Here is a 22741-nt window from a genome sequence, read left to right as displayed (position 1 = left end):
TTGTAAGCATCTGAAGAATATTTTAGATTTTCTTTTTATTCAAGAGTATTAAAAAGAATTTTTTTGTAAATTCTGGAAAGCAAGAAATATTTTTAGTGTAATATTTTTTTATTAATTTTTTGCTGTATTTTTAATTCTTTACATGAACAATTTAATTTCTATAATCTATGCTAATTAGCCTCAATTTCTGTAGATTCCTATAAAATTAGGCATTTGGAAAAATTTAGTTTTAAACCGAATAACCTGTAAACCTATAGAAAAACTGAAATCTGCCTTTAAAATTTAATAGAAGCAAAGTGCTAAACGGTACCATGCTCGTATATAACTTACTTATATAACAAGACTAGTTAGAATTTACTTTATTTTATAAAAAACTTCAGTTGAGGACGAAAATTTTAAATTAGAAGAAAGTGTTCTGAAAATAAAACTAAAGTGTACCTTGAAATATAATAAAAAAATGTATTTTCCAAACAGCAAATCTCTTCCTATGCCACACCATAGCTGCTGATAGATTTAATGATTTTTTTTTATTAGTTGTGTAAGTACTATTAGAAAACTATCCCTTCTTAGTCTTTTTAGAACTAAATTGCCAATTTTAACTTGAGTAACAACTGTATGGTTAAAGAAAGTGAGATGTTAATAAAATTTAAACTCATAACGATTTCAATGTGAATGAAGTCAGGATTGTGATCAATAAATTAAGAGATAACCCCAGTCGAGTATACATAAATGTGAAATACTTATTTATCTAACACATTGATAATGGTTTACTTCTGAGGTTATTAAAAATATAAGGTCTTAAGGTCATATATGAGAAAGCCAAAAATGTATGATGTCAATTATCGACACATAGCAATAGTACCCATAGTGTTGAAGGTCTTGTAATGTTTAGTTTATTCTTATATATGTTAAAAGTGACAATAACTAATATGATTTTAGATTAAACACAACTCAATTTATTGATGCAGCACAGTTGTTGATCTTAAAAGTTTATGGTAGTGTTGAAAAGAGTAATTAAGTCACTGGACAGTCTTTTGACATGTCTAATGCATTCAATTTTGTGAATCACAGCACCTTTCATAGCAAGGACGTAGCCAGCGAGGGGGGTCCAAGGAGTCCGGACTCCCCCCAAATTTTCAATTTTGTCAATTACTTATTCGGTAAACTATTATTATTATTATTTAAATAGTTCAGTATTACTGACATATACTGCTGAAAGATCGTTATCAATAAAGAAATGGGCCAAGAACTTTTTAAGGAACAAAATGGGCCTTACTCTCTGTCCACTACAGGAAAATATCAGTTGTCTGGACCCCCCCCCCCTAATTTGTTCCTGGCTACGTTCTTGTTTCATAGTGAGTTGTCATTTTGTAACTAGGATGTACTTGTAACATTGTTATGTTATATTTGGAGAATCGTTTAACCCATTGCGGATCGTATTGTTTTGGCGCGCGGGCACCAGCGGGCGTGAATTAATTCACGGTCAGCGGCCGCACGAACAGCAATGGTGCGCCACATCATATCGCTCGCTATTGTATACTAGAAAATTCAGCTGTGAAGGTATTCGTTTAGATGGAACATGGGCCTGCTGGGGTATCCGTGATGTAGGAACGATAACACGCGAGCAAGGTTACGGCGTGGCAGGGATGATGTCTGAATCATAGCCTAAATAAAGCGGCTTGGGCGAATCGATTGCAACATCCGGGCCATTGTCTAGACTAAACCCACCAACATGTACGTCTGCGTCGTTTAGTTGTGTCACTAACCTCAAAAGTATTATAATAACAACTGAGGAAAACACCCAATCAGAAGCGCTAAAAAGCAGAGAGTAAACTCATATGAATGATTTTTCAACTTCGACATACAACTGCGATCTGTAGGATATTTATAAAAGTTTTGAAAACTCTAAACGTAGACCGTTGTTAAACACTCTTAGTAGACAAGTGAAGACAATCGCCCGATCTATCAGACATTAACAGAACTATTTGGAGGGAAATTTAAAAGCAGACCGCTTTTGCGACCTGAGCTCGTGCCGTTAGGCCCGGCCGCTGAGTGACGAGCCCAGCTCGTCCGTGATCCGCAATGGGTTAAGGTATTTTGTAAATGGAAACTACTCTGCAACATTCCCAATAAATCATGGCTTGCCCCATAGGGATCAATACTGGAGCCTACGTTATTTGTCCTGCACACTCATATTTCTTGTAACTCAAAATACCAGCAAGACCAAGAATTTCTTGTTTGTAGATGATTTGGGACTTTGTGTAATAGACTCGTAATAGACTCTTTGATACTAATAAGAACATTGGTAGTTAATTGTTATTCTACCACTCTTAATTCATGACTGTTGCAGCTGTGCTTATATACAAACAAAACACAGGACTTGAATGTTTGAGGCTAGGTGGTATATCATTGTAGGGTTTTTTTTGGGACTAACTGCAATCCAATCTAAAATGGAAGCTTTATGTTGATAATGAAGTAGGATGAGCTGCAAGAGGTATATCTGCTTTGATATTTGAAGGAGAATGTAATACCTGATATTTTATTGTGTCTTAAGATGCTTTTATACTGTCATTTCACACTGGATATCTCTTTGGAGAAGCAATGATAAAGCTAAAAGAATAATTATCCTCAGAAAAATGCAATTTCTTTAATGCTATGTTCTAATTAACATGTTCCAAAGGTACTTTCTGTTCACCTTGGAATGCTTTATTGCCATCTTTTTCCAGTATGGCTGATGTGCACAACCACTTCACTAGAAATAGACTAAACTTCACTAAATCACCAAATGTCACAATTTTAGTAAACAAACATTTTTTAAACCAAGCTATAAAAAAGTTACAATGTTTTACCATTTCAGTGAGAATGGTCCCTGTGAGACTGTAAAGCATATCTGAAAAGTTTCTTAACAAAAGAATATTTATATAATTAGAAAATGATTTTTACAATATTGCCAACCTATGTAGCTTGAAGTATTCTCCTTAATCTTGGTAATTTCATTCATTTGTCAACACACAAGATATGTTTGAAAAGTAAAAAAATTTGTTAAGTTTCGCAGGTTTGGAAAGTTTGATTGTCTATAATTTTTTTTATATGTTGGTACTCACGCTCCTGAAGTCATTGTTTGCTTTTTCTGTAGCAGCTGCTAGGGTTAGATGTATTTTATGAACTCAGTGACTTTCGTTTGTTAAATCAAAGAATGAATGAAATTTTGAACAAAGCAGAAGAAATGGTTATGAATGATGGCCGTATTCCAATCAGGGAAGGTCGCTGATGATGTTGTCATGTCTTGAAATTTTTTCGAATGTTTTGAGTATGCAACATGTAGCAACAAAATTTGTTCCAAAATATTTAAATTTTGAACAAAAACAATGGTAAATGTAAGCTGCTCACGAGTCACTAAATTAAGTCAAAGACTATGCAGAATTGCTGAAGCGTGTTATAACAGATGACGAAACATGGGTTTACAAATATGATATCAAAACTAAAATTCAATCATCCCAGTGGAGGCATTCTGAATTGCCAAGACCATAAAAGGCTCGACAAGTGCAGTAGAACACGAAGGTTATACTCACTGTTCTTCGTTTTAATCGGATAGTGGATCATGAATTCTTGCTACAAGGTCAAACAGTGAATAAGTAGTACCACCAGCAAGCTCCAACACGGTTTGCAGCGATCCAAAGAAAAATTGCCCGGATTTGGTAATATATGGCTTTTGCACCATGACAATGCATGCACCTGCTCACATTTCACATTACTTGTTCATAATAACATAACAACTTAATATCAAGTAAGCAAATGGGTTTACTTAATACTTACTTAATATCAAGTAAGTGACACATGGGTTTTTGCTGTGCCCAGCAACATATATATTACCCAGCAGGGATCACTGCTGGCTGGTTTATACCTTCCAGTTGAATCCACCACTGGGCACAGCAAAAACCCATGTGTCACTTAAAGCTGGCCTCCCCTTCTTCCGGGGAGACATGACTGAGATGTAGTGCCCTATTATTTCCTCATGGATCTCGATAGGAGGTGGCCCTACTCCCTAACCTTACCCATCCTGAATATCCCGTCACTCCGGAATAAAAAAGCAAATGATGTACAATGATGTGTGTAGTAGTCTGAATAACTGTGCTTTACTTTAGTTAATGCCAAAATACAAAAGCAATAATCTGTACAAGAAATATATCATTGTATTATTTATCAACATAACCTTGAAATATGAGTTTTTTTGCACAATTATACGGCCACTAAACGTAGTAAAGGAAGTTATAAAGTTTAACATAATATGGACGTCAGCAGAAGTCATACATTTAATGTTGTCCATACAGTACAGTATTTTTAAAAGGGTTAATCAAAACAGTGGTTATTAATGAATTAATATGGGGACTTTACTTGTTACAAGAAGTTTCTATCCTGCATTTAACATGTGAGAGATTTTACTCCTTCCTGGGCACGAAAGGTCGTGTGTGTGAAAACAATTTGCTCACGCTTAATTTTTATTATTTTATATTTTCTTGCAATAGGTAATCTTCTAATAAAATCCTATGATTAGTTTGACTAACTGTGCCTCAGAATGTACTACTTTTAAGTTATCTTTAAATAAAACTGTGTAAATAAAAAGAAATATTACGACTACTGTACAATTTGCCTTAAAATTTAGACCATGCAAGAGGTCCCACGTGAGTAATAATAAAACACAATTTCGAAAATAGTTACAGTTGCCTTGGGTGCGACCTCTTGTGTATTACGAGCTAATCATGTGCTACAATTATAAAATTTAACTAGCTGTCATCCGCAACTTCACACACAATAGCCTGCTGAATAACAGGGCATCATACACATATCCTGCCGTTCTGAGATAAGACATCCTGAGCAGCCTTTAAGTGGACATTAATAAACATTCCAGTCTCCTGATCCACTTTAGAATAATTGGACTTTAAGATACGGCTACAGAGGAAGGACCTTGATTTTCTTTACCAAAAAGAACAATGTTACAAAGCCTTGGGCACTTTTTAAGCCCTTATTTTTTATCATAGCGTTATGGGAGTTGTCATTTTGAAAAGCTTTTTGACACATCCAAACGATTTTTCAGTATAAATTAAATTAAATGAAGAAAATTGTGAATATATTAATGTAAAGGACTTTAAATTGAGTTCTTTTAACATTGTGGCATAAAATATACTGTTGTTAAAGAAATAAAAAACTGAGTAAGTCAACGAGCTTTTCTTTCAATAACATGACCATTGTGAATGGAATTCTGCAATGCACCAGGCATAACGTGTAATTTTTTCAAGGGCCAAAAAACATCATATAACCAGTAAAAATTTATATAATTTCTAGGCTGACTCAAGAAAATAGTATAGTATAGTATAGTGTACAGAGATCAGAAAGCAAGGACTGTATAAGTTTATAAACATTCAACAGACATAATGAAACGGAAAAAAAAAGTTATGACTAAAGACAAGGAGAGCTTGACAAGCAGCTGCAAATTAACATATAATTAACTCTGACGACAAATCTAAGGTGCTCTGAAACATCATCATCTAAGATAAACAAAAGAGAAAGTTTTATGATACATTTCCACAGCTAAGAATACAAGGGAAAAATAGAGGGCAGCCCAATGATGATTATTGAACACTTTAACCCTTATGGCATTGAAGAAAATTCGCCCTCAGTTCAATTAACGTGCATTTAGATTATTTTTTAATTTTTATTAACCAAAGTTAAATTTATTTTCTATTTCTTGGAAAAAGAACAATTTTTTAACAAACAACAATTTTTTTTACAAGCTCTAATGGTTTGACGTAGAAGCACCGTAAACATGGGAACGCCGTATGGTTATATCCACATGCCAAGATGAAACGTCCATAAAAGAATAAGACCGATTTTTATTGATTCTTCACATAAACACACAATCTAATTTGCTTCCTAACAATCATAAATCAATGCATTTATGCACTCCTACACATTTGCAGCCTTTTTGTGAATTATAATGTACACAATAAACTTAAATAAAACAATGGATATTCCCGTATGGCGCACTTTAAGTGTTAAATCTCATTACCATCGGTTTATTGTTATCTCTAATGACAAGAAATCTAAATGCTCTAAAAATTAATACTGTACTTCAACAACCTAATGTAAACATACAGCATAATCTACAACTCATTTTGGCCCCAGAAGATGAAGTGTTGTCTGTAAACAGTCATTGAAAACTAAACTATTATTTGATATTATGAAGTGCCACCAAAAACAGTTAAGAATTACTGCCTAGTAGAATATGTTTCAGACCAGCTAGAAGGTAACTCATTTGTTTCAGCCATCCTTTTAGATTACAACAAAGAGCATAGCATTTGATCGCTTGTAACATGATCTGATATTAAAGAAACTATCATTTCTGGTTTTCAAGAAAAATGAAAGGATTGGGTGAGAAGATATCTTGAAGGTCGCAACCAGATCGTGAAAATCAAGGAATCATAAAACAGCATGCACCTTTAGACCCCACACTTAGCCAGTAACTAGAGGTGTACCCAAGCCTCAGTACCAAGCCCTTTCTTATTTACACTGTTTACCAATGATTTTGACGACTACATTCAAAACCACCTACCAATTAATCCAACCACTCAATTTCAGCAAAAGACATGAGCAGATCCCCGAAGTTCCCAACATCTGAATAGAAAACCATTAAAAATTACTTGGCATAACAATAGATGCCAAATTCTCCTGAAATGAACGTGTTATAATACTCTAAGCAAAAAGTTTGGATCTGGAATTTTTGCAGTGAGAAGAATTAAGTGGATAGCTGGGCAAGAGGCTGCAAAATCTTCATACCACACCCTGGTGGAATCGCACATCGGATATATTTTGGCTTCATGGGGAGGAACATCGCAGCAGAACCTCAATAGAATACAGATCCTTCAGAAAAAGGCCATCAGGATACTGGCTAACCTACTCCAACAGAGTTGTAAAGAAGCCTTTACATTACTGAGGATTATGACTTTCATCATCCTTTATATTTACACAGCAATGTGATTGACATTGTAAAGCAAGACTGGAACTTCAAAAACTTCTGTAACTTTGTAACTCATGTTACTTTTTGACGAATGTACATTTCTTAAATAAATCTCATATCGTAATGAAGATCTGTTGACACTTGATCTTATAGTCTAACAAACTTTTCCACCATTCCAACGCACATCGCGTTTTCATCAAATAAATCATATTGAGAATAAATTTCAGCTAGTTTCACATACTAAACACGCTTCATATATTTACAAATAACTTTCAGAGTGACCCTCACATAACTGTAATGCATTTTATAATAATTTTATTTTTATATTAATTTTCAAGTCTTTGGATTTTCCATTTTATAATAAAAATAATTTGTTTTAAGTTAAAGGATTGAATTGTGCATAAATGTATAGTATAATTATTGAAAATATATATAGTAAATCACCTACACACGATTGATTGATAACAAACATAATAATTTAAAATGTATTTTTTAAATATATGGAAAGTCAACAATTGTGTACAGCATTCAAAAATAGTGCTGAAAGTGCTAAGCTGTGCCTTAACAATGACAGCTTCTCAAGCAAAAAGACACAACACAACAACTAATATAGCACAGGCTATGTATGTGGATTGATACTTCTAACCATAGCCAACTGCGAACTAGTGAAAATGAGATTCACCTTTACTTAAATGAAACATGTTTAACAGTAATTTATTTTACTGTATGGTAAAGCTGATTATGATTTATAAATTTTCTTTATAGTATAACCAATATATAATTAAATTACAATATTTGATCAATTCACAGTGACACGAGTCATATACTGACTTTAGGACAGCTGGAGTAGTAGTGATGTGCGTCCGACGCAGTCTATGTGTTAAGCATGATGTTATTACGTTCAAATTGTATACTGCTAATGAATAACATGACAAAGCTAAGTTTTATGACCATTTCTTTACAAACTACCTTCATCCATCACTGCATTGGGTAAGAAATGTCAGAGCAGAGCACTGTCAAGTTATTTACTACTGCACACGCCCATGAGCTTATCGTTCCCGAAACTTCTGCAAATTCATTAAAAAGAATTGTCATTGTAAATCATCCGTTTCCTTTAATCCCTTCTGAACGAAACATGTGCACTGTAGTTCTGTTAGCAGACGAATCACAGGCACTGCATGGCTGGCGTACTACGTCTCATTTCACTGATGTATTATAAGATTAGTTTGATGAGTTGTACTGGCTCTGTGCAGTGTGCTGCTACCTCGGAAATAGTTTGAACTGTGCAATATTGCAGCAGTTTTTTCGCAGTACATTTACTGTTTTGATGATGAACAACAAAAGTTACAGCTGAGTGAATTGTCTACCGATGTAAACAACTAGTCGAGCCACTGTGAATTGTATTCTTTGTACTCGTATTGTTGTTTTCATTGTAGTACAAGTTTGTTTTAGTTTTTAATCTATTGTAAATATGAGGGTGAAGTGCAATTAAATAATGTAATCGGTTTTAGGCCTCTTTTCTAGTGAAAATATTGTTACTTTGGATTGAGTTGCTAGGTTATAGTGTTGAAACAATGCATGATTATACTATTCATTCAGTACTATTTATTTTTCTCGTGACTGCAACTACAAGTGGACATTAGTGATATATGCCACTAGATGACGATTTAACATTCAGTGATGAAAAGACCGATTTGCCTCCTCAATCTGATCTAGGCCTAGATATCCCTAATAATAGTGATTTGCATAAACTTTATTTTTTACAGTTTATTGGAGTAGAAATAATATTACAAAACAAAAGAAATTAGTTGAAATACACATATTCAATACAACAAATAAGATTTAATGCACCAACAGGTTTAAAATGTACATTAAACTTCGGATTTTGTTTTAAAAACAACAAAATATTTGTTTTAAGTATTAAAATAATTATAAAGTCAAAATATAATGGTGTAACAGAAACCATTGTTGTGTACCTTTTTTTACTCTACATATAAAGCCTAATCATAAAAAAATCATGCATTATTTTAATTTTTCAAAATAAAAAGTTTTAGTTTAAAAAATTACAACACTGTACTTTAACTGACCATTTAAATACAACCAGATATAGAAATTAGCACTACTTAATGCGTCCCAAAAGAAACAAGAAGCGTAAATGTCTTTTAATCATCCATGTTTACAAACAGATGATAATTCACGAAGGTCTCCCACTTTGTGTTTCAATGTGAACATTTGTCCATCCTTCATTGAACTGTGTATCCCACTTTAGTAGCAGTACATAAATCACTGCACTTACACTGTAAATCTCCATGATCTGACAGAGGATTTCAGCTGACTTGACATTTCTTCCATAAAAAAACCGAATAACTGACCATGACAGTCGTTGGGATCATTAATTAATTATTTTAAAGTACACAGTAAACAAAAAACACATGAGTAACACACTGTAATGGTGTAGTGTGGAGCTGATGGACTACAGATGTCAGTGTGCATGAGCAGAGTGCCGATTGTAACTATATTTAATAATTGGTGTACAAAGGGGTGGGGGGGTTGAGTCCTATCTTTAAAGCCGCATTACTTTTTAGGAATCAAAAAGGATTGAGCCAAAATTATATAAACTATCAACATTAAATTATGTACATAACTCTGTCAGTCTGAAGAGTATTCCAAGAACAAAATATGTATTTATGATTCACTTAGGATTGTTTTTGTTTTTAACTCTAGTAGCGGATACTGTAAAGTAATCTGACTGTAATGAATATAATACTAATAACTTTTCTTTGTTTGATTTAAACTAAGAAATATTTATCATTAATAGTTGTACATACATTTAGAAAATACTTCCGATTTATTTTACTATTGATTGTAACACATTTTTAAACTAGCCCTACATTTAATTACCAACTGTAGTTAAATATTAATAAAATATATATGAATAAACTAAATGTAAAAGTAAAAATTATTAGTAAAGAAACAAAGTGTTTTTTATTGCTATTTTTATAATAGAAAGAAACATTTTTAATAATGAGTTAATAAATAATACTTAATAAGTTGACCAATGCATGTCTATTCTTAAAAAAAACAATAAATCTACAGAATATGAAATTCGAGAAAACACTACATGGATGGGGTTTGATCAAATAAACTTTAATCCATCTATACTAAATAACAAATTGTAATTAATAATAAATTATCAGTTACTGTGCAATTCCTAGTTTTTAATACTGAGTAGAGGATTGAAAAAAAGAATTAACCTCTAGTTGACATATCTGAGTTTGTAAAAATTATCTTCAAAATAATTCTTTACTACATGGTGATCATGGGATCCACAATTCCAGTCTGAAAAGTGAAATTAGGTTTGAATTGAATTAAGAAATAATTCAGATCCACAGCATTTCCTATTATTTGATTGTATGCATACCAGATAATTTTATAATTAAAATTTATATATATATTTTAAAAAGGCATATAGACCAAGTAAACATTTTCAGGACAGTATGTGTCATACACACGAGCTTGCCTGTCTAACCTATTTTATATCAGACAACCCCATAAGTTCCTTGCATCTCAGTACCCAACACAGTTAGCCCCGTAAAAACTGTTCACCTTGTACTCCATGGTTAAAGCAGGCCACCAGAAAAACATCTCAAAATTGGCCAAATGGTTGCTACGTCCTTCTGGCATGATATAAATATACTTAAAGGCTCATGGCCTATTTCAGATGCTACAAAAATAAAGCAGAGCAAGTAGTTTTTAAATGGAATCAACGCTTAAAAACAAACATACACTTCCTGTTACCAATTCCGGCTTATTTACAAAAAATAAACTTCAACTGAACCATTGTATTATAACATACATTTAAACACTTACAACTTCATACTGTACCTGCTTTCTCTGCAATCACACCACATCAAACTAAGAAGCTATTAATAAAACACTTTATCACAAAAATACAAAACACAATACACCACACACCAAAAAGTAATAAATAATGTTAGCAAAGAAAAAACACAGCAAGAAAGAAACAACAGTGTTACAGAAAAAAAAAATTAACCTCCAACTCAAAAACAAGCAAGCCAAAAGACAAGCAGAAGAGATAGGCAAGAAGAGAGCGTACCAGGGGTGTTTAGGAAGGTGAGGTGGGGGGTCTGCCAACCTGCGGAGGTGTCCTGGGGCGGGGGAGGCGGTGGCGGGGGAGTGGGAGGGGGGGCGTTGGCCTCGCTGCTGGTCTCCTCCTCGCCAGTCACAGACGCACACTTGCCCTCCTTGTGGGAGTGGGTGTAGTGGTATGTGAGCCCGGGCCGCGTCTTATACCGCGCGCCACACACTACAACAGGCGTCCCAACACCATCTACTCTAACACATCTTAGTTACCGTATACTACAACCCTGCCACCCATACTCCTTGTACAATCTTTACAATATACAATCACAATCTTAACATACATGTCTTTCTCCTGATTGTGGTTACATGATGCGGCAAAACTTTATTTATATAATCATAAAAATAAGGGTTGTACCACAATGGAATAAACTGCTATTCAAACAAACCAAATCCTCATTAAAGAGGCAATGTTTTATTCCATTCCTTACTTGCAATTCAATTTATTGAGAATTTTACTTGTCTGTATAGTGTCCTAAGAAAAGCTGTAGAGACTTGTAAGTTTTCTTTTGTGTAATGACATAGCAAAAGACAGAACTTAAAAATGTTTTTAATTATTTCAATAAACATGAATAATTCATTGTTTTGTAGAGTACTGTTACCAGCCGTAAACTATTGTGGTAACACAATTTGAGAATGGCAATTATGTTTACAAATTTATAATGACTGAAAATTAAAAATACAAGAGTAAAAGTCACACTCTGCATCGACACATTGGTAGACATCATAATGAATACTGTAGAGTCCAGCCTATGCTCAGATCTCTTTGCTATTTTGGTAGTATCCAGATTTATGCACATCAACTCGTGTTATGTTAAAATGTTTCATAAAAAAGTACAGGCCACTATAGACTGCAAGAAGTGATATTACCGAAGATACAAAATTAAAAAACAATAATAACAGAATTAATTAAAATGCACACAGTGTTCTAGTACATATCAGAGGACGTAATCTGGTGAAACCCTCGATAATAATTTTTGTTTCTAACTGCTGTAACTTTTCAAATTTAATATAAATTTTTATCTTAGATGCATTACAGGTTAAAATCGACAAATATTTAGCATAAAGGAAATGGTTTTTATTACTTTCAAAATTTCTGTTCATACAAAAATTTCAAGTTTAATAATTACACTTATTTAAGTTTTTATAAATGAACAAGTGAGATTTGATACTAAACCTACAGGACCTTCTTAAAATGATGTCTGTCTGCCTAAGTGATAACTCTCAGGTATATAGGTTACTCTTGTCCAAGGAAGATCTCTATTGATTTCAGGGTTGCAAAATTTAGAGAAGCAAAGTTGTAAGTAACTCTATAAAAAATGCTCGATTCCTTACGTTCTGACGGATCCTTTGATATTCTGCTGTATCGGTTTATTTACATTTATAACTTGTACTGTTTATAATAATTTTATAATTGTATATTTATTTTTGTACTAAAGTTCTTAACCCTGGAACTGGCCATCATTTTTCCCAAAATGGCAGGCACTTTTTGGTGATTTTGTAAGGGTTTTGTATTTTAATCACTGCTCATCTACTTTTTAAGATAAAAAAATTTTAAAAACATCAATGTCTTTAGCAATAAATGCAGTTTCCCGAAAAAATATTAAAGGTTGAATCATTTAATGTATTTTTATTTTTTTACAGATTAACGTAAAAATATTAGTAAAGAATAAATTTTTCTCAAAATGTATAGCACCCTCTCAGGGAATATGAAAGTTTTTAGAATAATTCTAAAATATACAAAAGTTTGCTTATATAGCTTAATTACAAATTACAAAAAAATATTTAGGTAAAAGAAGTTTATTGGTTCTTTTGAACAATATATCTATAAAAACTACAAAATCTGAAAAAAGTTTGTATAGCACTATTATGTATACCATTTTGACATTTTGGAATCTATTGGATGAATAAATATTTTTTTCTAAGAGATAAATATATTTAGAAGAGAAAAATATGACATTTATAGAAGTTTACATTGTATAAGATATTTTTATATGGCAACAAACTATTTTTTAAATTTTTACAAAAGTCAAAATTGTGAAATAAATGCCTAACTTTTTTAGCTAACAATTTTCTTTTCATCCAAATATTATTTATAAAGATAGTACGTTTATTGAAGTTTACAAAAATGTATAACAATATATTTTTATTTATATTATTTTTTTTGTTAAAAAAATAAAACAAGCGATGGTCATAGAAATAAAACGCTAATACCTTCAGAAAAAGTAAAAAAAATCTTTATCAATACCTTTGCATAAATTTAAATCAAAATTTAATTTTAATTAAAATTAAATTGTCTACAAAATTATAAAACACTGAACCTACGTGAACATAGGCTTATTTTCAGTTTCACAAAAATCCAACCTCTTCCCTAAAACTTAACCTAACCTCTACATTTTTCACTTCACTAATTAAAAAAAACAATAAACAAACTTTTATTTATACACACTAAATAACGAAAAGTCTAAAATATCCTAATAAATAGCAAGCAATACACTAATACCGGCAATGGCGTAATAACAACAAAGAAATCAACATGGCAACCATGCGATGTTCTTCTCTACTGGCTGAGTCGGTGATTGCGCAACAGAACAAAAATAAAATACTAGTTCATAGTCTTCGTTGTCTATTATACTGTTGCTTAGAGCAATTCTTCTTATTTGTTTTGATATGATTTTCACTATTTCCAGACAACGATAAAGTAACAAAAATAACAAAATTTAATGAAGCTATTTTCGACGCATTAGGCATTTTGGGATTTTACAAAACACGAGCTTTTCAAACGCTTATTTTATAAACATTAATTTTCCTACTGGCTATTGAAAAGATGTTTCTGAAAGCCAAGAATACACTGCTTACAATGACGACACTTACGATCGTGTAGAACGTAAACTCACGATAGGGAATTTTTACAAACATACGATAATTTTAGCGTGTTCGGAAATTACGCAAACAAATGGCAATCGGAAATGTGAACATCCAAGTTTAGAATTTTATAATGAAAGATTTAACTTAACTATAAAGCGTTTTATGGTATAATATGAAACCTTGAATCTTTATCTTTAGATTTACGTATGTTTTACTTCAAACAAAGTAAAATTAGACTTGCTGTGAGAGATCATATTACGACATAGTTAATGCGTCGAAAATAGCTTAGTGCCATTTTGAAACTGTAGTTAATGCGTCGATAATCGCTTAAAGCCAGTTGCAGGGTTAATAGTTGACACAACAAAAATAAGACATAAAATACAACAATTGAAATGGGACAAAATACAGATGTCATAAAGTACAAGTTATGCTGTTTCTGAATTATCACTGATTCAATGACAAAACTTTTGTTTTCATCTTCATTCTAAGAATATTTCATTTTTACCAATCAATAGTTTAGAACTCTTAACCTAGATTTTATAACTATTGTAAACAATACTGTGTATTTAACCAGTTGTCTACCAATGATATATATTGCTCGTCATCAGTCAGCATTAGTGTAATTACCGGTAACGGGTACTGCCTGTCAAGCTAAGTTAATTGTTTTGTAATAAAAGAAAATATTCCCGATATAGATTATTTTTGGCATTTGTCTACACTATTATTTTGATGGTTACTCTGACATAAAACATAACATGAATGATTTTGAAGCTGATCAACGCTCATGAAATCGATTGAAGTTTCATTTGTTTTGATTAGTTGCCATCTGAAATGGCGTTGTGGCTACATCGCATTTAGTCTTCTGAGAGTTTTAGTAACTTTGTGGAGACCACACTCAATGAAAGTGAAAATGAAGTTAGTGACAATAATTTTGATGACAATATTTTTAGTGAAAGTATTAGTGATAAAGAAATTCAAGAAAATGATGTGACAAGGCCTAACCTTCAAACTTGGGGGTGGACAAGGCAAGCTAATGATCCACATAATTTTAGTTTTAGTGGTAGATCCGGTATAAATCCAATAGTTGCTAGGCAACTAAAAACTGATTCCACAGAACTATAGATGTTCTGTGTAAATTTCGGGACAATATTTTTTGGACGAGTCATGTTACCAATGAAACCAATAAATATGCTAACAAGAGCTGTATATAGGCCTAGCTGTTGGAGATAACCATGATATGACTTGGGTTTCTGTCTCTGTGGATAAAATAACTTTTTTGCTCTTATAATGTTAATGGCAAAAAACAAACTTTTCAGATTATTGATCCACAAGAAGCATTGTTCACTCTCCGATATATGGGGAAACTATGGGTTGCAACAGATTTTTCAATCAGTAAAAACCTGCAATTTTCTTCAAATAATGATGCAAATGACGTACTGCAAAAGGTTAGACCTATAGTGGATTCGTTTTTGGAACCATTCAAACGAATATTTACACTGGAACAATCCATATGCAAACAAAAGCCTAATAGCAGGTTAGCCTACATCTGACTCAACCCTTCCATGAGAGTCAGATTTGGGATCAAGATTTATGAGGTTTGTGATTCAGCACTGGGTGTGATTCAGACAATTATGTTTTCATAAGAGACAGGTATGTTTTCTTTGAGTGAACAGGTAGTACTAAATTTGTGTGAGTTTATTTGATGGGAGTAGAGTTTTGTTCATGGAAATTTGGTCCTTCCAAACTTTTTCTTGAGCTTACACAAAGAACAACTCACGCCAACAGTACACTACAAGCCAACAGGAAATATTTCCTTGATGAATTGAAATCTTGTAAGCTAAAATAGGTTAATTAACTTTTTGGTTTGGTAATAATATTCTTTGCTTGAAATGAAAAGGTAGGAAAGATGTGTCAAACCTTTCAACCTATCATGAAAGATCAGATATTGGAGTACAGTTTCACAAAGAGAATGAAGCAGGAAAACCCCAAGAGTACATTGAAACCCAATGTTGTTGTACAGTACAATAATTCAATGGAGAGGTGTATACGAACAGGATCAAAAACTGATATCCTCCCCTACAACACAGCATAGTGTAAAGGTGTATAAAAAAAAATAGTTTTTACCTCTTAGATGTTATATTCAAAACTAGTGTTTTTCACAATTACAAAGAAAACTACTTTTACAACAGAAAAAAATTATGGTTGAATACCTTATTCTGTTATTTTTGTATTATTTTATAATAGATTATGTTACAAATAATAGGTCTCCCATGGATAAATGATTTTTTCAGATACAGTGTGACAAAAACCAATTTTGGGAAAAGTCTACATATTTGTATTGTACTTTTTTATACATTTACAAATGTGCAGACTTTTTCTGAAAGTTATTAAAATAGCATATTATCTGAAAAAATTAATAAAATGTTGGAAAATAAATTTAATATCTTAGTATTTACTTGTATTGATTGTGTTTTAATATTCTAAAAAACACAAATTTTCAATCAGATTAACATGTTAAGATTTGTTTTGGAATATATAACATTGAATATGTTGAGCATGTTTAAAATGTATAAAATATATTTATATGAAAATTGCAAGAGTATTTAACTTCAATTACGTGTCAATTGTAGATTACAACAGAATTTAATTTTAAAATGAAAACATGCTGCATGTCCAAAACACCCTTAAATAAAACTTTATAATAATAAAGATTGTTCTATTTCATTTAATATATTAATATCAAAATTGACTAATTTCATTTTCGTCCAATGTTTGATTTTCATCCCATTCGTAAAAGAAGACAAGAGATTAACAGAAATATATTTACAGTAATACGATATTCCTGAAAAACAGAGAAACTTAAATTAGTAGTAAATGATAATGAGAAGAAAATAGGATGATCTGTAACACATAATGGATGAGCTTAACATACACATATGAGTAGTATTGTATTTAGGGGAAAATAGTTTAGACATGCAAGTGCAAGAAAATTATACTTAATCAAGTAGCGATTAAGTTGTTCCGATACTAATTGAATGAGGCTTGTTCATGTTACGAAACTGATTTAATGAATACAGAACATTTTCATTCAAGGATTTACGTTACTGGTAAAATATGAAGCAATTATTCATGATCGTGCAGGAAGCAGATATATAAAAAATCATATTTGAATATTAAGTTCATGAAAAATTTGTTGAACCCTTCAAATTAAACATTAAAAAAATAAAGATTTCCCCAAAAATTCCATTTTATAAAAAGCTAATTATATATAATTCGTGTAAATATCCCAACCTACAATGTAAATTATTGAAGTTTTTAAACAATATTTTAATTAATTATGACCACAAAACAATATCCTTACAATGTGTAAATGTATGTCCTATGAGAACACACAAGTTTATTCCTGTATTCATTATACTTGACTTTATACACATGTTTAACCAACATTTCAATACTAAAAGAGAACTAATAAACTCAAAACAATATAGACCTACAGTGTTATATAAGGACAATCCAGTATTTATACATATGAGTATACCATGTGTTAGATACGAGTGCATGTGCAGTGGTGTAAGCAGCAAGCCAAGGGTGGCGGCCAGAGTTGGAGGTAATATAAGACTCTGCCATCACAACGCTGTTATATATATATATGTCTGGGGTGTTTACAACAGTTATGAACTGAACATGATTTTTATATCATTACTGGTTTATGAAATAAAAATACCTAAAAAAAAACAAAAACACATATAGACAGGCAGACGTTAAATTTGACATTTCTGTCCAATGTTCATATTACAAACTGCTGGATCCAAATTACGTTCCAAACAAGACTTTTCATACATACTAGAAAGGGTGAAAGTGGTGTAAGCAATTTTTTGTTTGCCTGGACCCAAAGAACAAAACCCCATAAGATCTCTGGAGAGTTTGTGAACACTGTACAGTGTGTGTGGAGCCAGGCCTCAAAATATATAAAGGTTAGAAATAATACATTCTCTTTTTCAATTTGTTTCAAACTAGGAAAGACCAACAAGTTACTTCATGAAACAAATCTTCTTTGATTTTATTTTGAAGGACTTCATATCATAATAAGATGGTATGAACGGTCTTTAGATTATGTTTTGCTACCCAGTAATACTTTATTTTACCCTCACAGTATGAGTTCTGAATATCAAGCAATAATTCAACTGTAATTACTGTGCCATACACAGTTATTAGACATTATTAACGTAAAATAAACTCTTTTAATTAATTTTTTATAAAATACCATAAAATACAAATGTGGAGTTATTAAAGCATTTTACTTCATTACTAAGCTTTTTAATTTGAAATGTTCGTATTTTTAAGAATATTATTTATAGTTAGTAATTGAGTGTTTTACGTTGTACCTCACCTGGGGGATAAATCCTTAGAAGAACCTTACTATTGAACATCCTGATATAATTCATAACTGACAGTATGATTAGAAAAATTGTTTATTGAATAAATTAATAGAGAATTATTTTTTATTAGGTGGCGATATTGGTAATTCTATTTTATAATAAAAGAAACGCAAACAATAGCGCTGAAGTGAAATTCTCTAGACTACATATATAACAGCATTCTGACAACACTGCGAGCCATACTTTTACAATTCTCTTCTTATTTTTCAATCATATTATAAAAATATAGTTTTGACAGTTCAATAGAGTACTACAGTAATATTTATATAAAGTAGTCATAAGCCAATCAATTTAGCACAGATTCAATTACAAGATCATTCACCATTTTAATTTCCAAGATAAAAGGAAATGTTAGTAATACAGAAGATCAAGACTGACCATTGCCAAATTCAAACTACAATATTTAACAGTGAGACACTGAACTTACTCTTGTAAGCATTAACAATCTTAATAGTACTGGACTTATCTATTCATATTTTGAAAAGATCAATTCAAACTAAAAGAAGTATAAACTGAAAACTTACGATCGCAGCTGAATGGTTTATCTGTATCATTAGGATCAGCAGCATATTGCATCCCCTTTTTTCTGCCTCTTCCTGGTGTGCTCCCTGCCTAAAATACAACCAAAATGATTTCATTTGAAAACTCTTCTACTTTTTTACTAATTAAGTTAACTTAATTTGATTGACTATATAGATAGCAGTTATTCAGCGATGGTTGTCCACTATACATGCTGTCACTCAGTCATCTCACCAGATAAAAACACAAGGTGGCCACTCAAAACTTATTTCAAATTCATGGTTCTACCCTGGTTTTTCTGGTTGAAAATGTCAGATTCTCTAATACATTTTCAAACCAAATATAAACAACTGTAATACTGATTTCAACCCTTACGCTGAGTGCCACGATGATGGTTTCTTGACGCAAGTTTTATTTGCAAGAAATGCCACAAGTTGCAGAGGTTTAGCAAATTTCGACGTTAGCGGTATGTGCTATTCGGTGACGATTCATCGCTACCACCTAATTTAAACTCTTTTTTTATTGTTGTTCTTTCATTGTGTCTTCATAACATCGTGTATACCTAATAACTTTCTTTTTTGCGATCTTTGGAAAACGCATGTATACGATTTGGAAAAAAACAAGAGAACAAACAAAAAATTATCAACCAGTGCTACCATGGGGCAGAGAGTTTATATTGAGGGTCAGAGTCTGGGTGCACGAATTATCGGTATGAGACCACAAATTGCACACAATGTTGGTTGGGTATAACCAAAATATATATACAAAACAAACTTTCATATGAACTCTAATTTAAATTTAATTTATTCTTCGAGGGAAACTCAAAAAACAGCAATTAAAATTCTTTATTGCCACAATTTACATAATATACGTTCTTTTAAACCAGCAAAGCTGGAAGAACAGGTGACATTGTCAAGGTACCAAATAGAACTTAATATTACCATCAGTTATGAAACATCTTCAGAGTCAAATGTGTGAATTAAATATCCATAATGTTGTTAAATTATTGTATCACATAGATATTCTTCATTAGAGTAATAATTTTTTTCTTTTGACATATCTGAAACGATTATTTTAAATTCATTGTCTTTGTGGATTGATTTAAATCAAGTAGGCAACTTATTGTCTAATTTTCTTGCAAGCTACTGTGGTTAATGCTTAAACAAACAAAGTTTATGAATTGGAAAGTATAACATATCTCTATTTCTTTATTATAGTTATGGTTATAGTGATTTGCAAAAAAGAGCTTGAAATTCTGCCTTACAAACAATAAACATCTCAGCACATTAACTGATGGACAGGTTAACAGATTGAAATCTTTAAATATTCCTTTCATGAAGTTCTTCTTTTGGAAAATATCATAATCCTTGAATATTTCTTTTGTATTTTGAAAATGTCTGCCAGCCTATCAGAACTTCCCCAAACTTCAATGCCACATTGCATGACTGAAGCAAACGTAGCATGATAAACCATAAGTTTTGTTTTTAGTCAACAACATGTCTTAACCCTTCGCGCGCTGTTGATAAATATAACCGCCAGATTTTACTTTGCTAAAAACGCTGTTGACAATTATATTCGCTTTTAAACATTGAGTTTATTATTGGGAGTAAGTAGTACCCAGTTTTGCCGGTGGAGTGCAGCAGCTGCTGGAGCATAAATCCCTCAATAGAAAAACATAGTAATAGTTTTCCCCGCCTCCCGGTTGTTCTCCAAGCTGCAAAATGGCGGCGCACTACCCATGCCACTGCCTGTTTTGCCAGACACTAGCGCTACTGACAAATAAACTCGCCGGTTTAGTTCGTTCGCGGACTGCGATTAGAACTGTTATGCGTACGTTGTCAAATTGGTTTTTGACATATTGGGAAGATTTATTGTGTGTACACGCAACGGTTTACGCAAGGAGACCATTTACGTGTGCGAAACATGCACCGCCCGGCCGAATCTGCACCCGGATCCGTGTTTCAAGACATACCACACGTTGACGTTACCTTGAACACCGTGATGGCTAATTTTAGATCTTTTTATATCCATAAATGTTTTATTTTAACTATAATATACATACTATACATATAATATACTATAATATAATATTATTCACGATAGTAAAATTTCGTTAAATTTTGTGTATTTATATTGTTTTATAAGTTAAATAAACGTATTGAAAAAAATATACTTTTTTCGTCCCCCAAAGTCTTTTTATATGGTAACAAACTCAAAAACAACATTAGCGTTGACTTTATGGAAAAAAAGATTTTGAGGTATATGTAGCGTTTGGGTATGGTGCGTCCCAAATTGCCGTAGCGCGGGAAGGGTTAAGATTGACATCTGGAAACAAGCTGAGTTAAGCTTTCTTTCCAAATTTGAAAATGGCAAATGTTTCTTCCCAAAAACAAGCCTAAGAATGAAACGCTATTTTAGAGGAATTTTTGCAGCTATCGCAAATAGATACAACTAACTTGCGATGATGCACAAAAATAAATATAGAAAATATGATTTATAACCAACAAATTGTTTGATAACTACAGAAACTTGTTTATATCGACTAAAAATGTAGTCTATGGTTTTTGTATCTCTTTCATTCATACAATTAGCAATCATTCATATAGAGTACTACAATAACATATTTTAGCATTATTGGTAATTTGTGTACTATCATACAGCTGTTGTCCACAAATAGACTTATTTGGACTCTTAGTCATAATATTGTGACTTTCCAAGTGTATTTTCAGCAATTATGTTGATATCAGAATCGAGTGAAAAGAGCAGTCTTATCGGACAGCTCCTAGTTAAAATTTCATTAACAATACAAAATTTCACACATAATCCACGTTTTATGCGACAGAGGTAGAACTAATAAAGATAATCTCCACTATACTTGTACAATTATCCTTTGATTAACCTGCATGAGGTAAGGCTCGCGAATACATCATTGATCTCATACACTGTCCACAGACTCTGTAAACAAATCAGCGACATCATCACTGCCAATACAGGTTGTCAATCCTCATTTATTCAGTTTCGTGGATCATGTAGCATAAAATACGTTTGATATTAATCAACTTCTGATTCAAGGCACAGAACTGTCTAATTATTTCACAAGTCTTTAGAGACAGAAAAATTGTTTTTGAGATCTTCCCAGTTCTACAGAGAGATTCCCGGCTTATTCCCAGTTGGTTTCCTGTAGTTTTACAACGTCACATTGACTTTTTATAACAAAAGAATTAATACAGGTAGACTTTTCAAATAAATCATTACCTTCGACTTCTTAGTAGTATTCTCAGAGGGTTTGGACTGTTTTGACCCTGGACCTCTCCTCTTTCTTCTTTTAGTGTAGGTTTCCTCATAATCATAGTCGGAGTCAGGATCTGGTTCATCAAATCCATCCATAGCTTGAAGATCAAGTTCATCATAAAACCAAGTATCCTGAAATGACTTTGTATTAAAATTCAATAATAACTAATAAATTATAACAGCTGAAACAATATGCACATATGTAAATACTTGGCTATATAAACATAATTCATTACAATACACCAATTCAGACGATGAGACAAAATTCATAGAATTAAGAAGTTACCCATCAGCTGACGCCAACACTGACCCTTTGTGCCTGAAAGGCCAGCACCACTGGCCACACCAAGGTTGTATACAGCTCACGTTAGTTTTGCCGTAGTTTGTCCTTTGCAAATCGTATGCCCAGTACATACTTTCATTGACAGCGCAGCGGCCATATATTTGT

General features: G+C 32.3%; 1 protein-coding gene across 4 annotated transcripts in view; it reads right to left on the bottom strand.

Moving 5' to 3' along the window:
- Positions 1–22741, bottom strand: part of LOC124364806 (zinc finger protein DPF3) — a 63766-nt gene that overhangs the window by 29695 nt on the left and 11330 nt on the right. For 2 of the 4 annotated variants that reach the window (XM_046820570.1, XM_046820571.1), the window contains exons 4-6: positions 22258–22425; positions 19008–19095; positions 11133–11342 (exon numbers count right to left, since the gene is read on the bottom strand). In XM_046820570.1, coding sequence (XP_046676526.1) covers positions 11133–11342; positions 19008–19095; positions 22258–22425 — 466 coding nt within the window. The remainder of the gene's footprint in view (positions 1–11132; positions 11343–19007; positions 19096–22257; positions 22426–22741) is intronic. The other 2 variants (XM_046820572.1, XM_046820573.1) reach the window with 2 other exon arrangements.

The sequence above is a fragment of the Homalodisca vitripennis genome, chromosome 6 (genome assembly GCF_021130785.1).
Source record: "Homalodisca vitripennis isolate AUS2020 chromosome 6, UT_GWSS_2.1, whole genome shotgun sequence".
Lineage (NCBI taxonomy): Eukaryota > Metazoa > Arthropoda > Insecta > Hemiptera > Cicadellidae > Homalodisca > Homalodisca vitripennis.
Note: the sequence above shows the minus strand (reverse complement) of the source record. Positions and strands in the feature narration are given on the sequence as shown.